This window comes from Prosopis cineraria, unplaced genomic scaffold (genome assembly GCF_029017545.1).
Source record: "Prosopis cineraria cultivar Desert tree isolate PC_DT_omini unplaced genomic scaffold, ASM2901754v1 PC5, whole genome shotgun sequence".
In the NCBI taxonomy this organism is placed as follows: Eukaryota; Viridiplantae; Streptophyta; class Magnoliopsida; order Fabales; family Fabaceae; genus Prosopis; species Prosopis cineraria.
The window spans coordinates 15,034,070-15,057,637 of NW_026555336.1; the positions used below are offsets into that span (position 1 = coordinate 15,034,070).

Sequence of the window (23,568 nt, forward strand, 5' to 3'; positions counted from 1 at the left end):
ATTATATAATATATGTGTGTATTTATAAGTTAATTTATTAATAAAAAGATTTATTATATATAAAAATATTAAATACACATAAAAAAGATTATTACATATAAATAATACTTCATTTGGTCTTAAATATAAAAGATAATAATTTATAAATATTTAGGAAATTAGTTAAGTTAATTTATTTTTATAATTTAATTTTATTGAGATGTTAATTATATAATGTAATGTTTAGGAAGTAGCTAGAATGGATCATAGAAAATAGTTCGTGTGTATATTTGCAAATGTATGAATTTTTCATGGTTCAGTTAGTGTAACATTTGAGTTAGATACTGTAAAAGTAATGAAAGTTGACCCAAATATTACCTTGGATAGACTGAAGCGACTTATTGGGCAAAAGCTATGACTTCCTCCCAATAAATTGGTGACAAATCTAGTATATAGATATCTTACATGCATAAATCCACCACAGTACCAAGCATGCAATTTGGAGGATGATTCAGATATAGAACAAATGTGGCAAGTGGGCTATCAATTCTCAACTCAATTGACAGGTGCAAAGTTATATGCAAATGTAAGTGAGTTACAAGTTGATGGCCATGTTGAATTACGACCAATGGATAATTATTTTGACAATACTCTCCCATCAAGTAGCAATCAAGTGAACATTATAGAACAAACAAGTATCCATGTTTAGTGATCACATGAAAAATTCCCACCCATTAAAGCCTCCCCTAGATATTGGTAATAATGGACCATCGTGTTCTCTTTCCCCAATGAAAGACATTATGGATGAATCTGAGGATGAGGATGAATATGATTTCATTTAAATGTTGGTGATAAGAATGATATGGCACCCATGACTATAATGACAACAACAAGCATAATGAGGTTGCAACTGCTTTCTTGTTGCATGTCATTGTTGAATCAGCTATGGCTCTTGAATTTAATGAAGTAGAAGAAATTCTACCTTTTAATGACAATGAAGAGTTATATATTAGAAAAATGTTTAGTAATGTTCGTGTCCTAAGATGTGCAATCAAGCTATATTCTGTTCGAGTTCATCACACACATTTAATGTTCATTATTCATGTAACAAGTATGAAGATATCGAGGCATTGATTATGGAGAAACGGAAATTGGAGAGTTAGGGATTACAAGAAGGAAAATAAAACTTTTGGCAGATTACAAAATGTAAGGGGTCACACATGCTTGGCCACATCGCTAACTAAAGACCATCCAAAGTTGGATGCTAAAGTTATATCGTCTTGTATTGTGGGAATGATATATGACAAGCCAAATGTAAAAGTATCTCAAATTATTGAGAGGATGCAATCCATGTTTGGACATACTGTGTCATATAAAAAAGCATGGAAGGCAAACAATTAACAATTGCCATTTCTTAAACAATGTTCTTATTAGTATAGATAGTCAACTAACAGAAATGTTTCATCAGGTGTTTTTTGGGCATTCAAGCCATGCATAGACGTATTTTCATACCTAAAGCCCATTGTACAAGTTGATGGAACATTCTTATATATGGAAAATATAAGGGCCCGCTGCTATGGCCATATCACAAGATGGTGACCATAATGTTATACCACTTGCATTTGCTATGGTTGAAGGGAAGATAAGATCTGCTTGGAAGTGGTTCTTTTACCTTATATACCATTGCATTTTAAAAGATAGAATAGAAATTTGCCTAATTTCAGACAGACATTGATCAATTTTAGCTGTTGTTGCTGAACCCATATTGGGTGGCAGCCACCATATGCATATCATGTCTTTTGTCTACAATATGTGGCTTCAAACTTCACAAAGCACATGGAACCAACTAGTTAAAGGGAAGTTTATAAATATTGGTGAGATTCCATGTTATTTTCATGTTATTATACAAATATAATTTTAACATTTATTAATTATTTGTAGGTTATGCCTATGAACATCATGGTGTTGAGCAACAATTAGCAGAGATATCATTGCATCATTCACCTATAATAGACGGATTAAAGCCATCCCTAAAGAAAAATGGTCATGTGCATATGACCTTAAAGGTCGACGCTTTGAAAACATGACAACCAACCTTGCAGAGTGCATGAATAGTGTATTTAAAGGTGTTTAAAGTTTATCAATTACTGGTTTAATCAAGGTGACTATGTATAGAGTCAATAACTATTTTGTAAAATGTGCCAAACAAGTTCATGCACAAATTGCAGTTGGTCAGGTGTTTCCTGAGACACTAACAAAGAAGATGGATATAGTAACGCAAGCTACATCCGCGTGTGTTGTTTGAGAGTTTGATAGACTACCAACTGTTGGATAAGGAGGCGTAGCAAAAGATTAACAATTTTAAATCCCTATCTTGATGTGGACCAAATAAACTCATTTAAGTTAAGGTGGATGAAACAATTACCTTTTAATTGCGAGCTCTTCACTTGTTGTCTTCACGAAATTGGATCTCAAAAGTTGATAATGTAGATCTGCTTCCTCTGTCAATATCCACATGAATAACTTCCCAACACGAAGAACATACTAGTGCTCTCTGTATTTAATATCCTTCCATTCGTCAATTTAGATGTCCTTTTCTTTACTAGAGATTTTTTGTGGCTTTCAGAGGTTTTTGCCATCAAGAGACTTTCTCTATTTTTCTATGTCTTTGCACATCCCTTTATAACTATTATATATAGATTAAGATTTTGCCTTCCTCTTGAAAAGCCAACCAAAATTAGATTAAATTTATCTCATAAATAAAATCTATAATATCATATCTAATTCAAATTTATCTTATAAATTTAAACTATGAAAATGATATGATATTCTCTCATATCATGTTAGTTATTAAATTTAATCTATCATATAAAATTAAATTTAAAACTAACACAATATAATATAATATAATATATATCACATATACATATTATATATATACATATACATATATTTCAAATATATATATGTATATATATGTATAGCATATTTATTTAATTTCATATATCATATACATACATACATATGTGTATATATATATATATATATAAAAGATATATATATATATATATATAAACATGAATATATATATATATATTTTAAAATTTTTATTTCATTTAAATATATATACACAAATAATCTTTACCATTAAATGTTGGATGCTCAGGAACAAAATTGCCTCTTTTCCTCTTAAAACAAGCCTAAGGGTGTCTAAACTATCAACCAAGTTTTAATAACCCTAGAACCACTTGAATCAATTCAAATAGGTCACAAAACATCTAATTGAACATTTATATATTATCACACACATTCTAAACACAATATAGTCTTAAAAACCCCGATTTCACAATAATTAAGGGTGTGCACAATATTCATTATAAACATCCCATGGCCATCTAAACACATACAAATACCATAATAATGACACTTATACTAGTATTTTGACCTCTTAAAACAATTCCCCATACATACAATATCTTAAACTGAAATACACCCAAAGCACCAAATTCTCATATAAGTGTATCAAAACAATGCATAATACTAAGTCGGCATCATTTTTCGAATAATTCATTACACAATACACAGAGAAAGAGAGAGAGCTATACAAAACTCAAGCTCTCGAACCCTAGTGGAGTCTCCTTCTCTTTCCCCCTATCAGAGCATTCACCTATAAAATATAATTACAATAGTGAATTGATAACTCGGCAACTAAATAATTTAATCTAACTACTCACATGCAAGAATATTGTATGAGTATGTGAAATGGCAATATAATAAGTTCAATTACCATTAATATATGCACAAATATACGCAACCATAACAAATACATGATCAACAATCGCCTTATATCCTCCTTATTTTCTTTGATTGAATCTGTGGTTAACAATTCAATAAAATTAAATTCAAGTGACTGGATTGGCCTTGCCCAAGCTTATCAATCATGGGAGACAACCTTAGCCAAGGATGCCTTCACCCATTCTCAGCCTATAGATTCCCCCTCTCAAATATTAGGAGTGTCGTATGTTCAATCTATCTTAAATAGTATTAAGACTTTCAAATAAGATAGAATTAAGCATCGAGGCCTCCACAGTAACCAATATACCATATGGATTTCAAACAATAATGTCCCTATAACTTTAGGGTGAGCTCCCTCCTTGTCATAGTGATCATGCTTATACAACTCAATCCAACATAGCCACATACACATGTTAATTTATTCCCAATCATCCACTAACATAACAAATCATACAATTTCACAAGTATATTTATACTTATGATTTTGGCATAAACTCTTTCAAACCTATATATATAAATGTTTATATACACATTTCACTTCACATAATTTTTCAAAATTTCAATTACACATTCATATAAATAATTTGGTCTCTATTTTTCCTCCAAGCCATCTCTTCTCGATTTTCCAAATTTGCTTCATTCATCATCATCAAGCTTCACGTCCTCATCCATTCCTTCAACTCCAGAAATCACGTCCAGAATCTCTTCTTGTTTAGCATTGATTCACATCTAACGCATACCATTTCTAGATTTAGATTTCATCTTCAACTTCTATAGATGCTTCTCAAGTTCAAGATCTCAACCAAGTGATGTAGAGGAGCTTGATTGGCTGATTCAACATTGAGTTCTAAGGAAGACGACTTAGTATTTTGATTTTTTCATATTTGTATTCTTCATTTGCTTTCTCAATTTCATGATCTCTTCTTGTTTCTTTGTGGAATTCGAATTCTATACCTAGTTTGGTTATGAGTTTTGATTCCAATTTCATGGTTAGTTCAAGTTATGGATGTTGAATTGAAGTTTTAATGTTGTGTTCAGTTTTGGAATTCATGGATTGACTTGATATTCCAGGGTTTGTTCATGTTTTATCTTAGGTTAATTGAGATTCTTTATGTTGATTCAAATTTGGAATTCAATGACAAGTGCTAAGGATTCTTACTTGGGTTCTCCATTACACTCATTCATTTCATTACATTCAAAATAGAAATTATAAACACTAGTTTCTAGCATTTTAGACTTACTTTCATTACATGATCAATCTCATATTCTTGTTGACTTGTTGGCATTTGAAATAGAAATTTGTATGCATTGCTCTCTAGGGAGATGACCTAGAATGCTCATTGCTACATTCTAGTTAAATTTGATGACCTTAAGCGACTAGAGTTTCATCAAGCATTTATGCTTCCATAAGCCCTTTTTCTTAAACTTTGAGTTTATGATTAACATGTTTTCAATGAAGTTAGGATTCCATATTTTAAAAATAAATTAAGGGCTTATATCTTTATAATTGTGTTGTAATAATGTTATGACATGTGGTTAGTATAAGTAAAGTCTAGGTGAAAAGTGGGACTTTACAATACAAGGCCCAATTTTCTCTTATATAAGGTTCCGCGCTAGGGCAAGGGGTATAGCCTTTAAGACTCTAAGTGACTGAATGTGGAAGGCCGTTAAGGGGACATTTGATTGTTCTTTGACATGACATGAATCTCACTAGACTGTGCCTAATTATAGCGGATATTTTGCATATGGGCTCCTAATTATTTGAGCAAAACAATCTCAAGCGTACAAAAATAAAAGGGGGTTTAACTAATGAAATCATGGATACAATCAACACGCATAGCAGACTCATTGTTAAATTTCAAATCAAATCTACTTTGTACTTAGGCTTAAACTTTGTCATTTTAATTTCATAGTTGTAATCTTGTCAACTTTAATTTGTATTTCAATTTTACCAATTAAATTACCTTTACATCATTATCTTTGCATCTTCGTATACGTGTGAATTATAAGGAAGCTCGAGAACCTTTTTTATTGTATTTAATACTCCATATTTCTGCTTGGTACTTATATTATTCAAACACAATGAACTATTTGTAATGAATTATGCTTGTTTTACTACTGGAACTTATTAAATAATACTTTCTACATTTTAAATCTTATATATTGACTTATTACAATATGAATTGTGTTTGTTAAAACTCTAATATAACTTGTCATTTTAGTAATACATACATGTGAATTCAATTGCAAAAATTATTAATACCTTATAGATATTACATTTTTGATTTGTTAAGTATATATATGAAGTGGACTTGTGAAAACTTTTATGTAACTTGGTAATACATACTAGCTTGTGAATATTCACTAGTGGAACTTGTTAACCAATATTTTTTGTATATTCAGTCTTATCGATTTATTAACCAAATGAGTTTTAGTCATCTGAAATTGATTTTAACAATTTAGATTTAAAAATTTTAACCCTTCATTTTTCATACAAATTATTTTTTGGCAGTGACAGTTATAAAATTAGCTTTATTTTAAATTTACCTATTAAAATTTTTATCAAATCCAGACCATACAAATGGGCGCTCTTCACCAAAGTGATAAGCATCAAAATTGCATCCCTCATCAACACTAACATAATGTGTTATTTCAACACTACATATTTGTGAATTCATTTGGAGAATTTGTTAACAATATTTCTAGGTGATAAATTTTGATGACTTGTTATGAAAACTTACTTCCTCCGTTACGGCTTTTTTTGGGCTTTTAGCCCCATAGGAAAAAAAAAACAATAACAACAATAACAACAACTCACCCTTATAAGGTGAAGGGCATTTTAGTGAGTAATTTATTAAAAAGTGAATGACATTTTGGTCATTTCATATAAAAACATATTCTCAGTTCAATCTCATAATCTTGCCGTATATTTTCAGTTTTCTATTGGTCCTGGTTTAAAATCAAACACCTACGCTACAGAGCTTTTTACTGAAATTCTCCATAATTTAAAGTTAACAAGAAAGTGTTTGACCAAAAAAAAAAAAGTTAACCAGAAAGTGGACTTCGGTTTCAACAGTGGTTAAATATATAAATTGTCATACAGACTGACATTGGTCCACAAGACCATAACCTTCATTTATTTACTCTTCAACACTCCTTCACGCAACCCCAACTTAAAACCACCCCACAATTAAACTCAAAGCTTATTAATCCTACACAAAAAGCGAATTAAGTAAAGTTTTCAATAAAGAAAACCTCGACTTGAAGCGCAAGCGTACACACACACAATTTAATCGCTCTTCATCATCAATACTCGCTGCTGGAGCTTCCAGGCATCTCAAGATTGACATGATCAGACGAAGAACTTAATGGACAGAACACAACTCTGTAATTTGAACCAGCAGGGCAAGTGAAGGTGCTTGTGGGATCATCCTGAGGATAGCTATAAGAATCGTGACATCTATCTTTGAAGAAATTTGAAAACCTCGTTGGTCCACAGCTTCCTTGTCCTTGAGTACAGCAATACTCGTTTGTCTTAAACACTGTACATGGATTGTTACATCCTCCAGGTGCCCTTAATTCATTGGGACACTGTCCGTTAATGTCGGCCGTACAGCTGATCTTGTGGCAGCCTCCATTCAGAGGGTAGAAATCCATGGGGATATTGAAGCCATCCACTAAGGATATGTCGTAGAAATCTTGGTTGCCAAATTGGTTTAAAGCGAATTCGGCTAGTGTGTTGGGAGGGACGCCCCAGCCAGTGCATTGGAGGCCGCCGGTGCAGTCGCCGGTCTGGCAGCGGCCGCGACCACTGCCGTCGAAGTTGCAGCCGGTGCGACCCCAGATGCGAGCCATGGCAGTTCCGGGATTCACCCAGAGGTTCCATCTCTGGCCGCGGTCAAGGCGGCGGCCACCGCCGGGACTGGCAGCGGCCCAGACTGTGTAAGGACAGTTGTTGACAATCTCGAAGTTGGCTGCGTGGGTGGAGATGAGAGAGAAAGAGAGGAAAAGGAGGGAGAGGAAGGGGAGGGTGGAAGAGGAAGCCATGTTTTGGCGATCAGTGAGATGAGCAGCATGGTCGGGGTGGATATATATACATATAATAAAGAGGGCTGCTACAGATTTTTATTTTATTTTATTTTATTTATTACGGTTGGGGCTGCTATAGTATGATTATTCAGACAGGTTTGGATCTATAGCCTAAATCTACTTTCAATAAGTATTTCATACACTATAATAACAATTATTTAATTTAATTAATTAATTAATTATAAAAAATTTTATTATATAATACTTAAAAAATCTCAAAACTTAAATTTTTTAAAAGAACAACATAAGTGTGTAAAGAGTAGATCCTGAAGGTTGTTTTAAATTTTTTTAAAAAAATATTTTAATATTTTTAAATATTAATTAAATCCTAGTATTATAATTAATACATTTATTAAATGAATGCAGAAAACTCACCAAATTCAAATATATGTATAGGGAGTAAGATGGGGTTTTACGGTTCGTCAACAATTCTTTGAACGGTAAAACCCCATTAATTTTTTATAAATGTATTTGCTTTATTTTTGTACAAAAGGAAAACTTTTAAAAAAAATTATAAATTATAAGAATATGGGGGTGATAATTAAAAAATAATTGTAGGACTCATGGTTAAACAAATAAAATAAATAACAAATAACAAATATGAGATTTGCAATAAAAAATGTGAGTATTGACATGCTATAATACTAATAAATAGTAGATAAAATATAAATCTAAATAAAAAGTTATACTCATTCTATTAAAAAATGTAAAGTATTTTTTAAAAAGTTAAATATTAAAAAATAAAATATTTTTAGTCTTTTAAGATATAATCATTAATTTTTTTAAAAGTATCCCTATTGATAATAACTTTATATTTATTATAAAATATTTAATATAAATAAATATGAAAAGAAATCATTAGTTAAAAAGTATATAACTATTTTTATTGAAGATAAAATTTAATTAAAAATATTTTATTTTTTTTAATGGAGGGAATAGTTTTTATGAATGTATGAAAAAGTTACATATAAGAAGAAATTATCTTTTAAATATGATACACTTAATAATGATAAATTAAAATTTTTTTTAGACAAAACTATTGATTTAACTCATTTCCTTGAATATAGTGAGATGATTAAATTAAAAGAGACTTATATATAAAATAAGTTGGAGTACTATAATATTAATTATGCTATTTACTTAATTTAAAATCATTGTTTAATGTATACATAATTTCTATTTATTCTTATTTTTTGCTATAATTATAATTTATAAATAAAATTATGATATAAATTATAGTATAGCGTTTATTATAGTCTTAAATTCTATTTTTCTTAGAATGATATATGGGCCAACAAATTCTAAATTTAAGAATATTTTTTAATATATATAAGGCCCTAAATGGTTACCTAGTAATAGGGGTAATATATTGTAAAACAAAAATCACTACTTAAATTTTTATTTATATAAGACAATCAAAGGTGGATTTAGGAATATTTTTTGAATTAATTATGAAAAAATTTTAATAAAAAATATATTTTAATTTTATTTCAAAATTTTTTCATATATTAATTAGAGAAAGAATATGTATTTTTTTTAAAAGAAACTGCTAATAATAAAAAAGGCAAAGAAGCCAAAGAAAACAGTATAAATGTTTCAAGGGATTACACATTTTAAGATAAAATAATTATATTATTTTATTTTTAATATATATGGACAAAACTATTTTTACTGTAAAATAAAATATGATTTAAATTTTAATTTATTTAAATAAATTAAAATGTGATATTTTGAATACAAAAAATAAACTATTTTTTAATTTATATATTTTATTTTATTATTTTTTAATATTAAAATAACCTTGCAGTGCGCCCGAAATAAACCTAATTCTTATCTAAGGACAGAGGAGACAGGAGAAGATAAGATATTAACTACAGATTATTACATGTCGTGGTATTTGATTGTGACGTGATGGGACACTTCCTGATGAAAAGTTATAGAATTAAAAAAATATTAATATATTATTCCCAACATCGTATTTTGATTTGGGGCTTGTATATTACTTTAATAAAATTAAAAGATAAATTATTAAGGAAGAATGACATAAAAATTCATTTAAATTAAGCAAATGATAAGTATAATTCTGCTAAAGTCTTTTGAAATCTTTTTGACCTAAACAAAATCTCAATCCTCACTGAAAAAATTTGTAAATTTTTTTGATCTGTCTTGAGTTTTCAGATTTTCAATCTATTTACACCTTAATTCATTATATTTTTCTGGTCTGGCTCCCTCTCCCTCTCCTCCTTCTCCTCCTTCTTCTTGTTCTCGTGTTCCTTTTTTTTTTTAAAATAAATTTCTATACATGAGTTGTTTGTTCTGTTTAGCTGCTGTACATAGGTATATATAAGCAAACATTCTTCCTCTATTGTGTCTGCTGTATATGGATAAATTTCCTCTCCTTCTTGAAATTTTCTCCTCCCATATATGATAGTTGAAGTTGATGTGAGTTGTTGTGCATAAATAATTGAGGTCTTCATTTTCTCTCCATGCTTAAAGCTAAAAAATGTGTGTATTAATGCTTATTAAGAGGATACTGATAAATTATAATTTCTTGATGCATGGCTATAAATTTAGGGACAAAACTTGTTAATATTAGAACCAAAATTGTGAACGGAGACTTATGAATTTCTGACTCTGATGCATGTTTGGACTTGCACACTAAAACTTATGAATAGCTAATAAATTGTTGCGAATTTAGGGACAAAAATTTTTAACCTAGGAACCAAAGTTGTAAATAGAGACTTGTAAATTTCCAAGTCTGACACTTGCTTGAACTTGCACACCAAAACTTACGAATGGCTAATAAATTGTTGTGAACTTAGGGACAAAAGTTGTTAACCTGAGAATCAAAATTGTAAATAAAGAGTTGCGAATTTTTAACTTTAATATTTGTTTGAACTTGTACACCAGAACTTACGAATGATTAATAAATTATTACAAATTTAAAGACAAAACTTGTTAATATTGAAATCAAAGTGAATATAGACTTGTCATTTCTTTTAATTCTCTAATGATAAAAAAATTTCAAAAGATTTCAAGAAAATTATATCATTTTGTGTATTAATTTATCATTTACTCAATTTAAATAATTTTTTTTTTGCCATTTTTCCAATTATCAATGCTATTTTTGTTTACCAAAATTATCAGTGCTTTACTTCAAATGTAATTATTTTAGACAAGGTGAAGAAAAAATCAAAAAATTGAGTAATTTGATTTAAATTGTCTTCATGAAAAAAATGATGAAAAATAATAGAGTTTTTTTTAAGTACTACTAATTTAGTAATTTGTCATGACAATTATTGATGGCGAGGCGGCTATCCCTGTGTCACTGTTCAACCTCATCTTTAATCAGCAACAAGTCAAAACAAACACAAAAAAGGGAAGTAAAGACAACTACTCCAGTTCTTAGCATATTGTGTCCACAAATAATCTATAGATAAGGTTAATTTTTTTTCACTTGTTATATATTTACAATTAAAAGTATCACTTTTTTTTGGGAGGGGTAAGAGGTGAACTGAGCAATGAGGTGATGAATGGCATTGTGGGATATTATACATACACACATATTTTTTTATTTAAAATTATAAAATAATTTTAATTGAATCTCACTTTTAATAAAATAATTATTAATTTTTAAATACTTCTAAAAAATACGTTATATTTTTATCAAAACAAGTACACACGTAGATATAAGAACCTTAAATTTTCAAAAATAATTTTAAGATATTTTATTAACTTAAAATAGAAGATAATTTGATGATAATAAATTTTTATTAATAATATTTTTAATATTATTGTTTAAGTGAAGAGAGAATTAAAATCATTATTGTAATATAAAAATTAAATGTATATATTTAAAGTCATATTAAGTGAACATATTTTTAAAAATTGATATTTTATTTTTTAAAAAAATAAATTTTAAAAAATATCATTATTAAATTTTATTAACATGTAAATCTTATTTTAAATTATGTTATTGGGGAAGCAAAATATTAGAACTACTATCTCGGCAAGATTTTTTAGGGGTTTAAAAATATAGGATAATTTTAGTTTTTTAGGATATAATTATTATTATTTTTTAAAATAATGCTTATTAAAAAATTATTTTATATTTATTTTAGATAAAAATACTTTTTTAAATAAAAAGAAATATAAAAAATATTGTTAGTTTCATAAAAATATTTTATAATTTTAAACGAAAAAAATATCCATTAATTTTTTTGGGATAGAGAGGGGGGCGGCTAACCATATGATCACATTGTCTAGGCATCATTATTGTCTTTAATGCACAAGAGGTCAAAAACATTGCGCGTCATTGTTGTTGTCTATTCGCCGCCTAGCCGCCTACTGCTATCTTTTTCTTTTCTTTTTTGGAGGTAAACTATTCTCTATTTCTTTCTCCCAAACGCCTGCTATTATTGTGTCATCCAATATGATTTACAGTAAATTTTTAAGTAGACTTGGTCCATCAGATTATTTATAGAAATAATAATAATAATATATTTTTAAATTATATAAATAATATTTTAATTTATCAAAATATCATAATTTTTTTAAAATTTTTAGAGATATTTTTATCATTAAGAAATTAATATCAATGACTAACATTAATCTTAATTCAAGATTTTAAATGTGAACTTGCGTGTTGTTGAATTCTTACAATTTAAAAAAAATTATGAATTTTGGCAAAAAGCTTGTGAAAAATAATTGCTATTTGAATAAACGATAATTTAATTATTTATATTAATTTTTTAATGATAAAAAAGTCTTTAGGGATTTCATTAGTATTATGGCATTTTAAAGGATCAAATTATTATTTATGTATTTTGAAAGGATTTTATTATCATTTTTTCTTATTTATATATCAATATAATGAAAGCATGATATGTAGATAACATTAAATATAAATGAATAATAATATTAATGATAGTATAGAGCAAAAATACAATAAATTAAATAGACATGCTATTATAAAAATAAAATTATTAAAAATAATGAGACAAAATTTTATTGATTGAATTGATGTAATTTTATTAGATAAATCCTAGATGTTGTGATGGATTGGGTTCATCTAAAAATTTCTCTATGATTTATATCTAATCCAAAAATTTTATTTTATATTATAAAAAGGGAAAACTTATATATATTTAGTCTTATATATTTAATGTTCTTGTTTTTAATTAAATCAAGACATGTATCTCTTTTATAAATTTTATATTATATAATAAATTATTGTTATTAATTTAATTAACATATTAAGATCCAATTGTCATGATTTGATTAGATATAAATATATTAATTATATAAGGTTAATTAATACATAAGTCCTACCATTACAAAAAGAGACATTCTTAGATAAACTGGGTATATCATGTCATTTGTAGTTTGTTCAATAAAAACATGACATTCAAATAGTATTAAAATATCTAAATTAATTATGATATTAATAATAATAGAGAGACAACTGAAGATGCATACGTATGATTTCAGGTAGAAGAGAGGCCTTACAACTAAAGGGCTTTGCCCTTTTGGATGTGAGACAATTGAAGATTCAATGCATTTCATCCGTGATTGTAGCAACATTCAGAAAGATGGAAAGCAATTGTCAAAGGAGAACACTAGAATACTTTTACTACCCTAAATGGGGTGGATTGGTTGATGTGGAATTTGAGTCATGAAGTCGGTAAGCGGTACACAAAAAAGGTAGAATGGGCTTCCCTATTTGGATACATTTGTTGGGATCTTTGGGTTGATAGATGTAAAAAAGTATCTGATATAGAGCATGTAAATGATTACCAATCTGTTTGCTCTAGCTTTTATATTTAGATCTAAACAAGTTAGCACCTTCATTGGTCTATGAGAATAAACACAAGAGGGGCAGACCTACAAGTAGAAGTGATGCTATGAAACTTGAAGTCAATGGGTCCCTGATTGCAAATGGTAGTAGTGGATGTGGTGGAATTATTTGGGACCATCAAGGAAACTGGATCAAAGGATTTAGCTACAAGTTTACAAATGTTCCACCTACGATAATGGAGTTACTTGCTATCATTCATGGATTACTTCTTTGTCGGAATGCTAACCTACATACAGTTGATATATGTTGTGATTGTATTGAGGCTACACTACTACAAAAATTTAGATATATAATAATATTTATTCAACGGTTATAACTAAAAATGTTATATATTAGGAGGCGGGAAAGAGAAAATTACATATTAAACGGTTATTTAAAAATTGTTTAATATTGCGTGATAATATTCAATAGTTTATTAATATAACGGTTGAGTATATAAGCATTTTACACTCCACCTCTTACTCAACAGTTAAAATTTAAAAACTGTTGAGTATTGATTTAAATACTAAATAGTTATTAAAATTAAACCATTGAATATATATATTACTTGAGTCAATTAATTTTTATTTTTTTAAATATCTTGATACTCAACATTTATTTGAATTTAAATATTGAATATGTGTGTGTGTGTGTGAGAAATATCTAACCGTTGAATATATTGATTTCTTATATATGCTTCTTCCCTCCGTCAGCAAAAATGCACAGCCATCACAGGGACGGGTGCGAGTGTGAGACTAGAGCAGAGCAAACCCATTTCTTCCAAGACCCATATCCAGCTAACACTCATTTCCTCTGAGCATCAGCACAGTTGCAAGCAACGAGAGTCAAAGAGCCATTTTCGATCATTTCCTTTGAGTATTAGTCACAGCCGCCACCCATTTCCTCCATTTTCCTCTTCCTCTAAGACCCATTTTTAGGAAAACCCTATTCCTCTTCTTCTTCCTTGTGAGCTCCTCTTCGTCTTGCTCTTCCTCTTCCTCTTCCTATTTATCTTCTCAAGAGTAGGTGAGATACATTTATTCTTGCTCTCATTGTCAACTAGCCCTCAATCCTCCTGGTCTGCCATCTACCCTTGAAGTTGTCTCTATCTCATCCTTTCTTCTATCAAGAGTAGCCTCACATTATTGCTTTGTGATTTTTAAGGTATTTCTCTATCTCATTTGCTATCTCATTATGTAAAGGAAGCTTCTGAGGTTGATAATATTGATTTTTAACTTAGAATTTAGATTAGCTAACTGGATTAGTTTAAGTTTGTGATAATTTGCTGAGCTGTGTGATAGGAAATTAGTCGCTTATCCTCAAAATTACACTAAAGCTAACCCTAATGCAATATAGGGCCAACCCTAGGTCATCTCCCAAGGAATGGTTTTAAGTCTAATTGAAAGTTATATAGTGAAATAAATCAACCAAAGTTTGTAGGAATTTAGTTACCTAGCTAATTATCTAAACTAATTACCTAATGTGCAAGTAATTAAAATGCTAGTGAAAGTGAGTGAAATGAACTTCTCTTTTTACAATAATGGAACCCTAGAGATTAGTTGATTTTGGACTCATTATCTTCTCATGATTAGGCTAAGTTTAGCTTCCCTTTCCTCTTGACTAAAGCTGTCATGACTTAAGAAAATTATCCTAAGCCAATTAACCTAATTAGCTAACCTCCCTAGGTCTTAGATTAAAGTCCCTAGTTCAATTAACCAATTGGTGAAGACATTAGCCAAGTGATTTACTCAAAATCCTCTCTCAACAGCCATGGTCAAACACATAAATTGAGCAACCACAAGATTATGTCAAGCTACTCAACAACACAAGCACTAACACTACAAGATTATGCGATATTAACACAAGAAATTCACTAATTGAAAAACACAAGATTATGTGCCAAACAAAGAGTGGCAAAATTCAGTCATGGCTGTCCAAGGAAGAAATTAAATGAAACAATCCTCTCTCTTTACATCAACATCAAATTCAAATTAGAATTTATAAGCTAAGATGATTAAACCCTAGATTAAGGAATCTAACCATCTAGTAAAAAGAGAAGAGGATAGGAAACAAAAGAACTTAGCCAATTTGAAGCTCAAGACTCATCCTCCATCTTCATCTCTCTAGGATTCCACAAAGAAACTTAGCCAATCTTCATCTTCAAGAACCCTAGTGATTGCTTGTGAAGGCCAAACTCCATAGCTCTTAATGATGGAAATGAGCTTCAATTCTTGTGAAAATGGAAGGGATGGAACGAAAATGAAGAGAGGAGAAGAATGGTATGAGTTTTGTGGAGGTTTGGTGGCTGAAAATGTAGGTTAGGGTACTAGAAAATAAAGAACAAAAGAGAGAAAATGAAGAACACTATGAACAAGAGAGAGAGAATGTGGAAGATGAATGAGATATGTGTTGGATCCCATTTGGGGCTTAAAATGGAGTGCTCCTTGGTGTCTCCCATCAGCTGAAGCTTAATTAAAATAAGAAAAAAGAAATTAAAATGTAAATGAGAGCCTTGTCACACTTGCAAGGTGGCAACTTCTTATTGGTTTGTAGATGATTCCAATGTGTGCCTAATTTCCCATGTGTCATCCACATCATTTTAGCTGATCTAATCCCTCAAAATAATCATAATTCACGTGCAAACCATCAGCCATTGACCTCAAGGAGTGTTGACCTCAATTGCCCAATTGATGCACAAGTCACATGCCACCTATGTCACATAAATCACATAATTCAATTAAATAGCATATGATATAATAAAATCTAATTCATGTCTAGAATTAAATTCATAATTAGAAGGGAGAATTTATTAAATTAACCAAGTTTTAGGCTGCACAAAATTATATAAAAATTTTCACACAAAGGCAAACCAAAAATTAGGACAAACTAAGACACTTAAGAAAGTGTTGACTTTTTTATTTAATTACTCCCAAACTAAAATGAATTTTAAAAATATAATTTCACCATTCATCAACTGGACATAAAATGCACTTTTTCAATTTTTCTTGTACATTTTCTCAAAAGTTCATTTTTTTGGACCAAAATGCCCCTAGTGCACTGAACCTAGAAACTTAGACAAAATTACAAATCTAATGCAATGTGTGCACTTGAAGGTGATAAATCATTAATAAAAAGGTCCTAATTGACAAATAAAAGTGGGTGACAAATGTTTTATCAATTCCCCCACACTTAGCTTTTGCACTCCGGGCAAAATCAAGTGAAAAAGGTCCCAAAAGAAACTATAAGACAAAAAAATAAGAGAAAAAAAAATGTTCAAAGTCACTAAAATACTAGCTCATGAAATTCTACAAATTATTAATCAATGTGGCAATAATTAGGAAAGAATTATGCACATCACAAACAAACCCTTACCAAGAATCAATGTCAAAGAGTAAGCCTCTCTAGGTTAAGTGTTTGCTCTCATCACTCAAAGTATATAAGGTATTAAATTTCACTCAAAATTTCTTAGGATAAACCCTACTATGAATTTGTAACCCTTTTACATCTCCATCACTAAATAGCACTTGCAATCAAGAATCAAGTGGACTTTATTAGGTTGTGATATAGGTAATGAAAGGATGTCTGAGAAATGCATGTATATAAAAAAAATAGGGTTAGCATCAAAATAATGCTAAATCAAGATATATCCCCTTAATATGCAAAGCATAACCTAACTCAATTGAGTGAACACCTTAACACAATGAGGATGGAAAGAAATGATAAGAAATAATAAAACAAATGGAATGGATGAGCTAGGCAACCTTTTTTTTTATCTCTTCTTCTTTTTGTTTCTTTTTCTAGCAACTTTATTTCTTTCTTTTTGACTATATTTTTTTTTTCAAATCTATCTTTGTTTTTTTTTGTTGCCCCTAACTCTTTGAAAACAATGGAAGTAATGGATGTAATGGTGTAACAATAAAGGATAAAGAGTAATGGATAGAAAAATAATAATAGGCATCCACTCATTTGATCTAGGACATGCAATGAATATTAAAAAGACATATAAAAGTGTAACATGCATTCCTTGGGGAAAAATAGGGTGAATATATATATATATATATATATATTTTAAGAATCAAACCAAAGGCTCAAAGTGGCTAACAAAGGATAATAAATGATAATAGGTTGCCTATTTAGCTTTTGGCTATTTTTTATGAATGCCATCTCTCATCTCCTATCAAACAAGTGCGAGATATGTGGTCTTAATTAAGAAGTGAAACAAATTCTAGAGGGTAACATCACTAAGGAATTAATCACACATGAGTGTTTAGCCTCTTCCATGAAAGGGTAATATGCCACTCTAATCCATTAATTCAAGGTAAAAGAATATTCACTTCACACCTATTCAATCCTAAAAATTACCACATCTCAAGAATCAAAATATCCATTTAAGAGCTAGGTAATTAAGTAACCTCAAACAAAACAAAACAAAGCAAATTTTTTTTATTTTTTTTACAAAACAAACAAAACAAAATGTTTATTTCTCTCCCCCACACTTAAATCATGCATTGTCCTCAATGTATGTATAGACTAGTGATAAAATAAGGTGAGATCAATAATGAATGCATAACAAAAGTGTGTTGCAGAATTTTTTTTTTCAAACTAAAACACAAAACAAAGAAGTCAAATAAAGCAAATAAACTCTAATTTTCCTACTAGGTTCATCTCCCCCACACTTGAACTATACCTATCATTAAATATATCAATTAAAGGAAAGTAAAAGCTCAAGGTTGGAGAGATACAACCTTATCATGGTGGTTCAAAAACATGTTGAGAGAAGTCCTCCTCCTTTTGAAGTGATTTGGCATCTTTGTAGAGCTTGCATAGGTGACCATTGATTTGCATGGTGGAACCCGTGGCTTTATTCAAGAGTTGCAAAACCCCATAGGGAAACACCTTGGTCACTAGATATGGTCCCTCCCACTTAGACTTCAACTTGGCATGCTTATGAATAAACCTTGTTTGGAACAAGAGGACTTGATCTCCTTCTTGGAACTTTTTCCTCAAGATTAGCTTGTCATGAAGGATCCTTGTTTTCTCCTTATAGATCTAGAAGACTCATAGGCATCCAACCTAAGCTCCTCAAGTTCTTGCATTTGAAGAAATCTCTCCTTAGCCGAAAGATGGAAATCCAAGTTGAGTTTCTTGATGGCCCAATAGGCCCTATGCTCTATCTCCACAGGGAGGTGACAAGCCTTTCCATATACCAATCGAAAAGGAGACATGCCAATGGGAGTCTTATAAGCGGTCCGATAAGCCCACAAAGCATCCTCTAAGTGTAAAGACCAATCCTTCCTATTTGTGTTCACCACCTTGGTTAGGATTTTCTTGACTTCTCTATTTGATACTTCGGCTTGGCCATTAGTTTGGGGATGATAGTGTAGAGATTTTGTGATGCACCCCATATTTAGCCAAGAGAGCCTTCATCATCTTATTGCAAAAGTGGGATCCTTGGTCACTTACCAAGGCCTTAGGAACTCCATACCTACAAAAAATATTAGATTTGAGAAACTTCAAAACAATCTTAGCATCACAAGTTCTAGTAGGAATGGCTTCAATCCACTTTGAAACATAATCAACACCAAGTAATATGTACTCAAAACTAAAGGATGGTGGAAAGGGACCCATGAAGTCAATGCCCCAAACATCAAAAATCTCACAAAATAAAATGGGTTGTTGAGGCATTTCATGTCTCTTACCCCAACTACTAACCTTTTGACATTTCAAGCATGCTTTACAAAATTCATAAGAGTCTTTAAACAAGCTAGGCCAATACAATCCACAATCTAAAACCTTCCTAGCTGTCTTATTTGAGCTAAAATGACCACCACATGCATGAGAGTGACAAAATTCAAGAACAGAAGGCACATCAACATCATCAACACACCTCCTAATCACTTTATCACTACAAATCTTCCACATCAAAGGTGGTTCCCAAATGTAAAATCTAGACTCTCTTTTCAATTTTTCAATGGCAAAACGTGAAGCACAAGGAGGCAAGACTCCACACTCAATATAGTTAGCAAAAGAGGCATACCATGGAGGCTTAGATGAAATGGCACACAATGCCTCATCAGGAAATGAATCACAAGGAATAGTAGGGTTAGAGTTTACCATAGTAGCTTTTAAATGAGGTAGTCTAGACAAATGATCCGCTACTTGATTGGTAGAACCACTCCTATCCCTTATCTCCACATCAAATTCTTGCATCAAGATCACCCATCGAATCAAGCGAGGCTTAGAATCTGTCTTCTTAAACAAGTACCTCACAGCAGCATGGTCAGTGTACACAACAACTTTAGAGTTAAGAAGATATGATCTAAACTTATCAAGTGCAAAAACAATAGCAAACAACTCTTTCTCAGTTGTGGTGTAATTAACCTGAGCTGAATCTAGGGTCCTAGATGCATAAGCAATCACATATGATAACTTGCCCTCTCTTTGACCAAGCATAGCTCCCACAGCAAAATTAGAAGCATCACATGACAACTCAAAAGGCAAAGACCAATTTGGGGCTTTAAGAATGGGAGGGGAAATGAGCATGCTTTTCAAAGTGTCAAAACTCCTTTTGCAAGCATCATCAAAAACAAAATCAACATCTTTTTGTAAGAGTTTAGACATAGGCAAAGCAATTTCACTAAACCCCTTTATAAATCTCCTATAAAAGCCTGCATGTCCCAAAAATGATCTCAAATCTTTCAAACAAACAGGATATGGCAAAGAAGCAATCACATCTACTTTGGCCTTATCCACCTCTATGCCATTGGAAGAAATCAAATGGCCTAAAACAATTCCTTTATCTACCATGAAATGGCATTTTTAAAGTTAAGCACAAGCTTCTTTTCAATGCACCTACCAAGCACTTTATCTAAAGAATGCAAGCATGAATCAAAGGACTCACCATACACAGTAAAATCATCCATAAAGACTTCCATGCAATGTTCAATAAAATCACAAAATATGGACATCATGCATCTTTGAAAAGTACCAGGTGCATTGCAAAGACCAAAAGGCATCCTCCTATAGGCAAATGTACCAAAGGGGCATGTAAAGGTAGTCTTATCTTGGTCACTAGGAGCTATAGGAATTTGAAAATACCCACTAAACCCATCTAGGAAGCAATAATGGGACTTGGAAGCCAATCTCTCAAGCATTTGATCAATAAAAGGCAAAGGAAAATGGTCCTTCCTAGTCACATTATTGAGCTTCCTATAGTCTATGCACACTCTCCAAGCATTTTGAACTCTAGTTGGAACAAGCTCTCCTTTTCATTTTTTTACCACAGTAATCCCCCTTTCTTAGGTACAACTTGGGTTGGAGACACCCACTCACTGTCAGCTATAGGATAGATGATCCCAGCACTAAGTAGCTTAACAACCTCTTTCTTTACCACATCTAAAATCAATGGGTTAAGTCTCCTTTGTGGTTGCCTAATGGGCTTAGCATTGTCCTCAAGAAAATTGTATGTGTGCACACATAGGGTCAATACCAGGAATGTCAGCCAAAAGTCCAACCAATAGCAATGTATGTTCTTTCTCAACACATCAAGTAATGCATTTTTTCTTCCTCAAGAGATAAAGAGTTAGAAATTATTACGGAAGCTTCTCATTCTCAATGAGATATGCATACTTGAGATTGGATGGTAAGGCTTCAACTCCAAGGTAGGTGGCTCTACACAAGAGGGAATGAGCTTCTTCAAGTCTAATTTGGTGGAATATTCCATGGTACTATCTTGTCTTTTAGGCTTCTCACTTGTTTTTTGATTTCTCCTCTTCTTTCTTTTGTAGCCTCCCCCTTTTCTTGCAACTTGTCCTCAAGTGCTTGGACTTGAGCCACGGCCTCGACATGTGAAAGTGTAAATTTTCCTCCAAGAAGCTTGGGAATCCTAAGAAAATCAAGCTCAAGTAGAGAAAAACTATAGATTCGGCCTTAATGGCTTTTAGTACCTACAACACAAGAAGATAGATTTCAAGATCAAGCATAGGAGATATTTAAACAAATCATGAGAAGAAGTAGTTGCATCATTCAAGCATGCATCAATCTCTAAACAATAGGACAACTACATCCATCAATACATGTAGTAGTAACAAGAGACAAATCATCATCAACATGTGAGAAAGAATCAAGCATGTGAGACTCACAAATATCATGAAGCAATAACTCAATGGAACTTACACCTAACAAAGAATAATCCTCAAAAGGATGTTTCATTGCTTCATATATATTAAAAATAACATGATCCTCTCCACATTTCAAAATCAAACTACCTTTTCCATGTCAATCAATGTACGGGCAGTCCTCATAAATGGCCTTTCTAAAATCAAAATATCATCCCCACTCCCTTCTTTTGACATATCAAGCACATAGAAATCCACAGGAAATAATAGACCTTTAACACAAACCAAAAAGTTTTCTACTACTCCATGTGGTCTTCTAACACTTCTATCCGCTAATTGGCATATCATATGTGTCTTATGCATGCAATCAAGACTCAAGGCATGATAAATTGAAAGAGGCATAACATTAATAGCTGCACCTAAGTCTATCAATGCATGAGAAAAATGTGTGTTGCCAATCTTGCATGGAATTTGGGTCCTCACATTTTATAGGGAGTTGAGGCTTCATGATAGCACTCACAGATAAGGGTAATTGTACCCTTGCATTAGGCCTAAATTTTCTTTTATTTGTACAACAATCTTTCAAAATTTGGCGTACTTAGGAAAGTTCTTAACTACATCCATCAAGGGTACATTAACATGAATCTTATGGAAGAAATCATATACCTCTTGATCAAATTGTCCCTTCACTTGCTTAGGGACCACTTGTGCTTGTGGAAAGGAAGCTCTTCATAATCTCTTGACTTTGCTTTCCTTCTTCCTTCCTTGAACTCTCTTTCTTGTTTCACTTGTTTCGGCCTCTCCCTCTTTTTCCTTACTAAACAACTCGGCCATAGTCCCCTTTTTCACCTTAGATGGTGGTTGCTCACATATGATCTCCTCAATGTTTTCATCCTCATCATCTCTACAAAAAGATGCATTATTAGGAGCAAAAGAAGAACTAGAAAACATTAACATCAATTGAAGAATTTAAGGAGGGCTTCTCGGCCTTCCCTTGTCTTTTGTCTTCTTGCACTCTTTCTCCCAACTCCTTGCCACTCCTCAATGTGATAGCATTAAAATTAGCTTTAGGATTAGCAACGGTGTTGGATGGTAATGTAGAGGCTTGAGCATTGGCTGCACTTAATTGGTTAGCAAGCATATTCATTTGAGAAGTAAGGGCATCAATTTTGAGTTCATGTTCTCACACTTGTTACCCATACTCTCTACCTTGTTCCCTAAGCCATCATATATGTTTTTATACAAGGAGTTCATTTCAATCAACTGCTTACGTAACACATTACATCATTAGAAGAGTTTGAATTAGAAGAAACTCTCAATTGGAACAAGCCTCCTATCACTATAAGAATTAGATGAAGGTGCAAAAGAATTACCACTTGGATTGTAGCTTTAAGAAGAGCTACCTTGAGACAAATGAGGTGGAGGGTCACGGCCTAAAGGTGTTTTGATAGGATCCTCTTTGTTGATTGTCTTGTAAAGCCACATTTGGATTTGAATAGGAGAAATTAGGATGGTCTCTCCATGAAGGGTTGTAAGTATTAGAATAAGCTCCTTGCCTTTGCCTCCCACCATAGGATTGTTTTTCATTGTAGATAGCATTTACTTGTTCAAACTTAATAGGACAATTGCTTTCTACATGCATAGGTGAGTCATAAAAAGTACAAGAATAAGGGACAAGTGCTTGAGAAGTACTTACATTGCTCACTTGAGATATTTGTGGAGCCAACATTCTCCCAATCTTGGCAGCTAACA

At 31.4% G+C, this 23,568-nt stretch overlaps 1 protein-coding gene across 1 annotated transcript; it reads right to left on the bottom strand.

Annotated features, from left to right (window-relative positions):
• Positions 1-6,836: 6,836 nt before the first annotated feature.
• Positions 6,837-7,841, bottom strand: LOC129311886 (thaumatin-like protein 1). Its single transcript, XM_054954371.1, has one exon. The coding sequence runs from the start codon at positions 7,819-7,821 to the stop codon at positions 7,081-7,083; it is 741 nt and encodes a 246-aa protein (XP_054810346.1). The 5' UTR covers positions 7,822-7,841; the 3' UTR covers positions 6,837-7,080.
• Between the last annotated feature and the right edge of the window lie 15,727 nt (positions 7,842-23,568).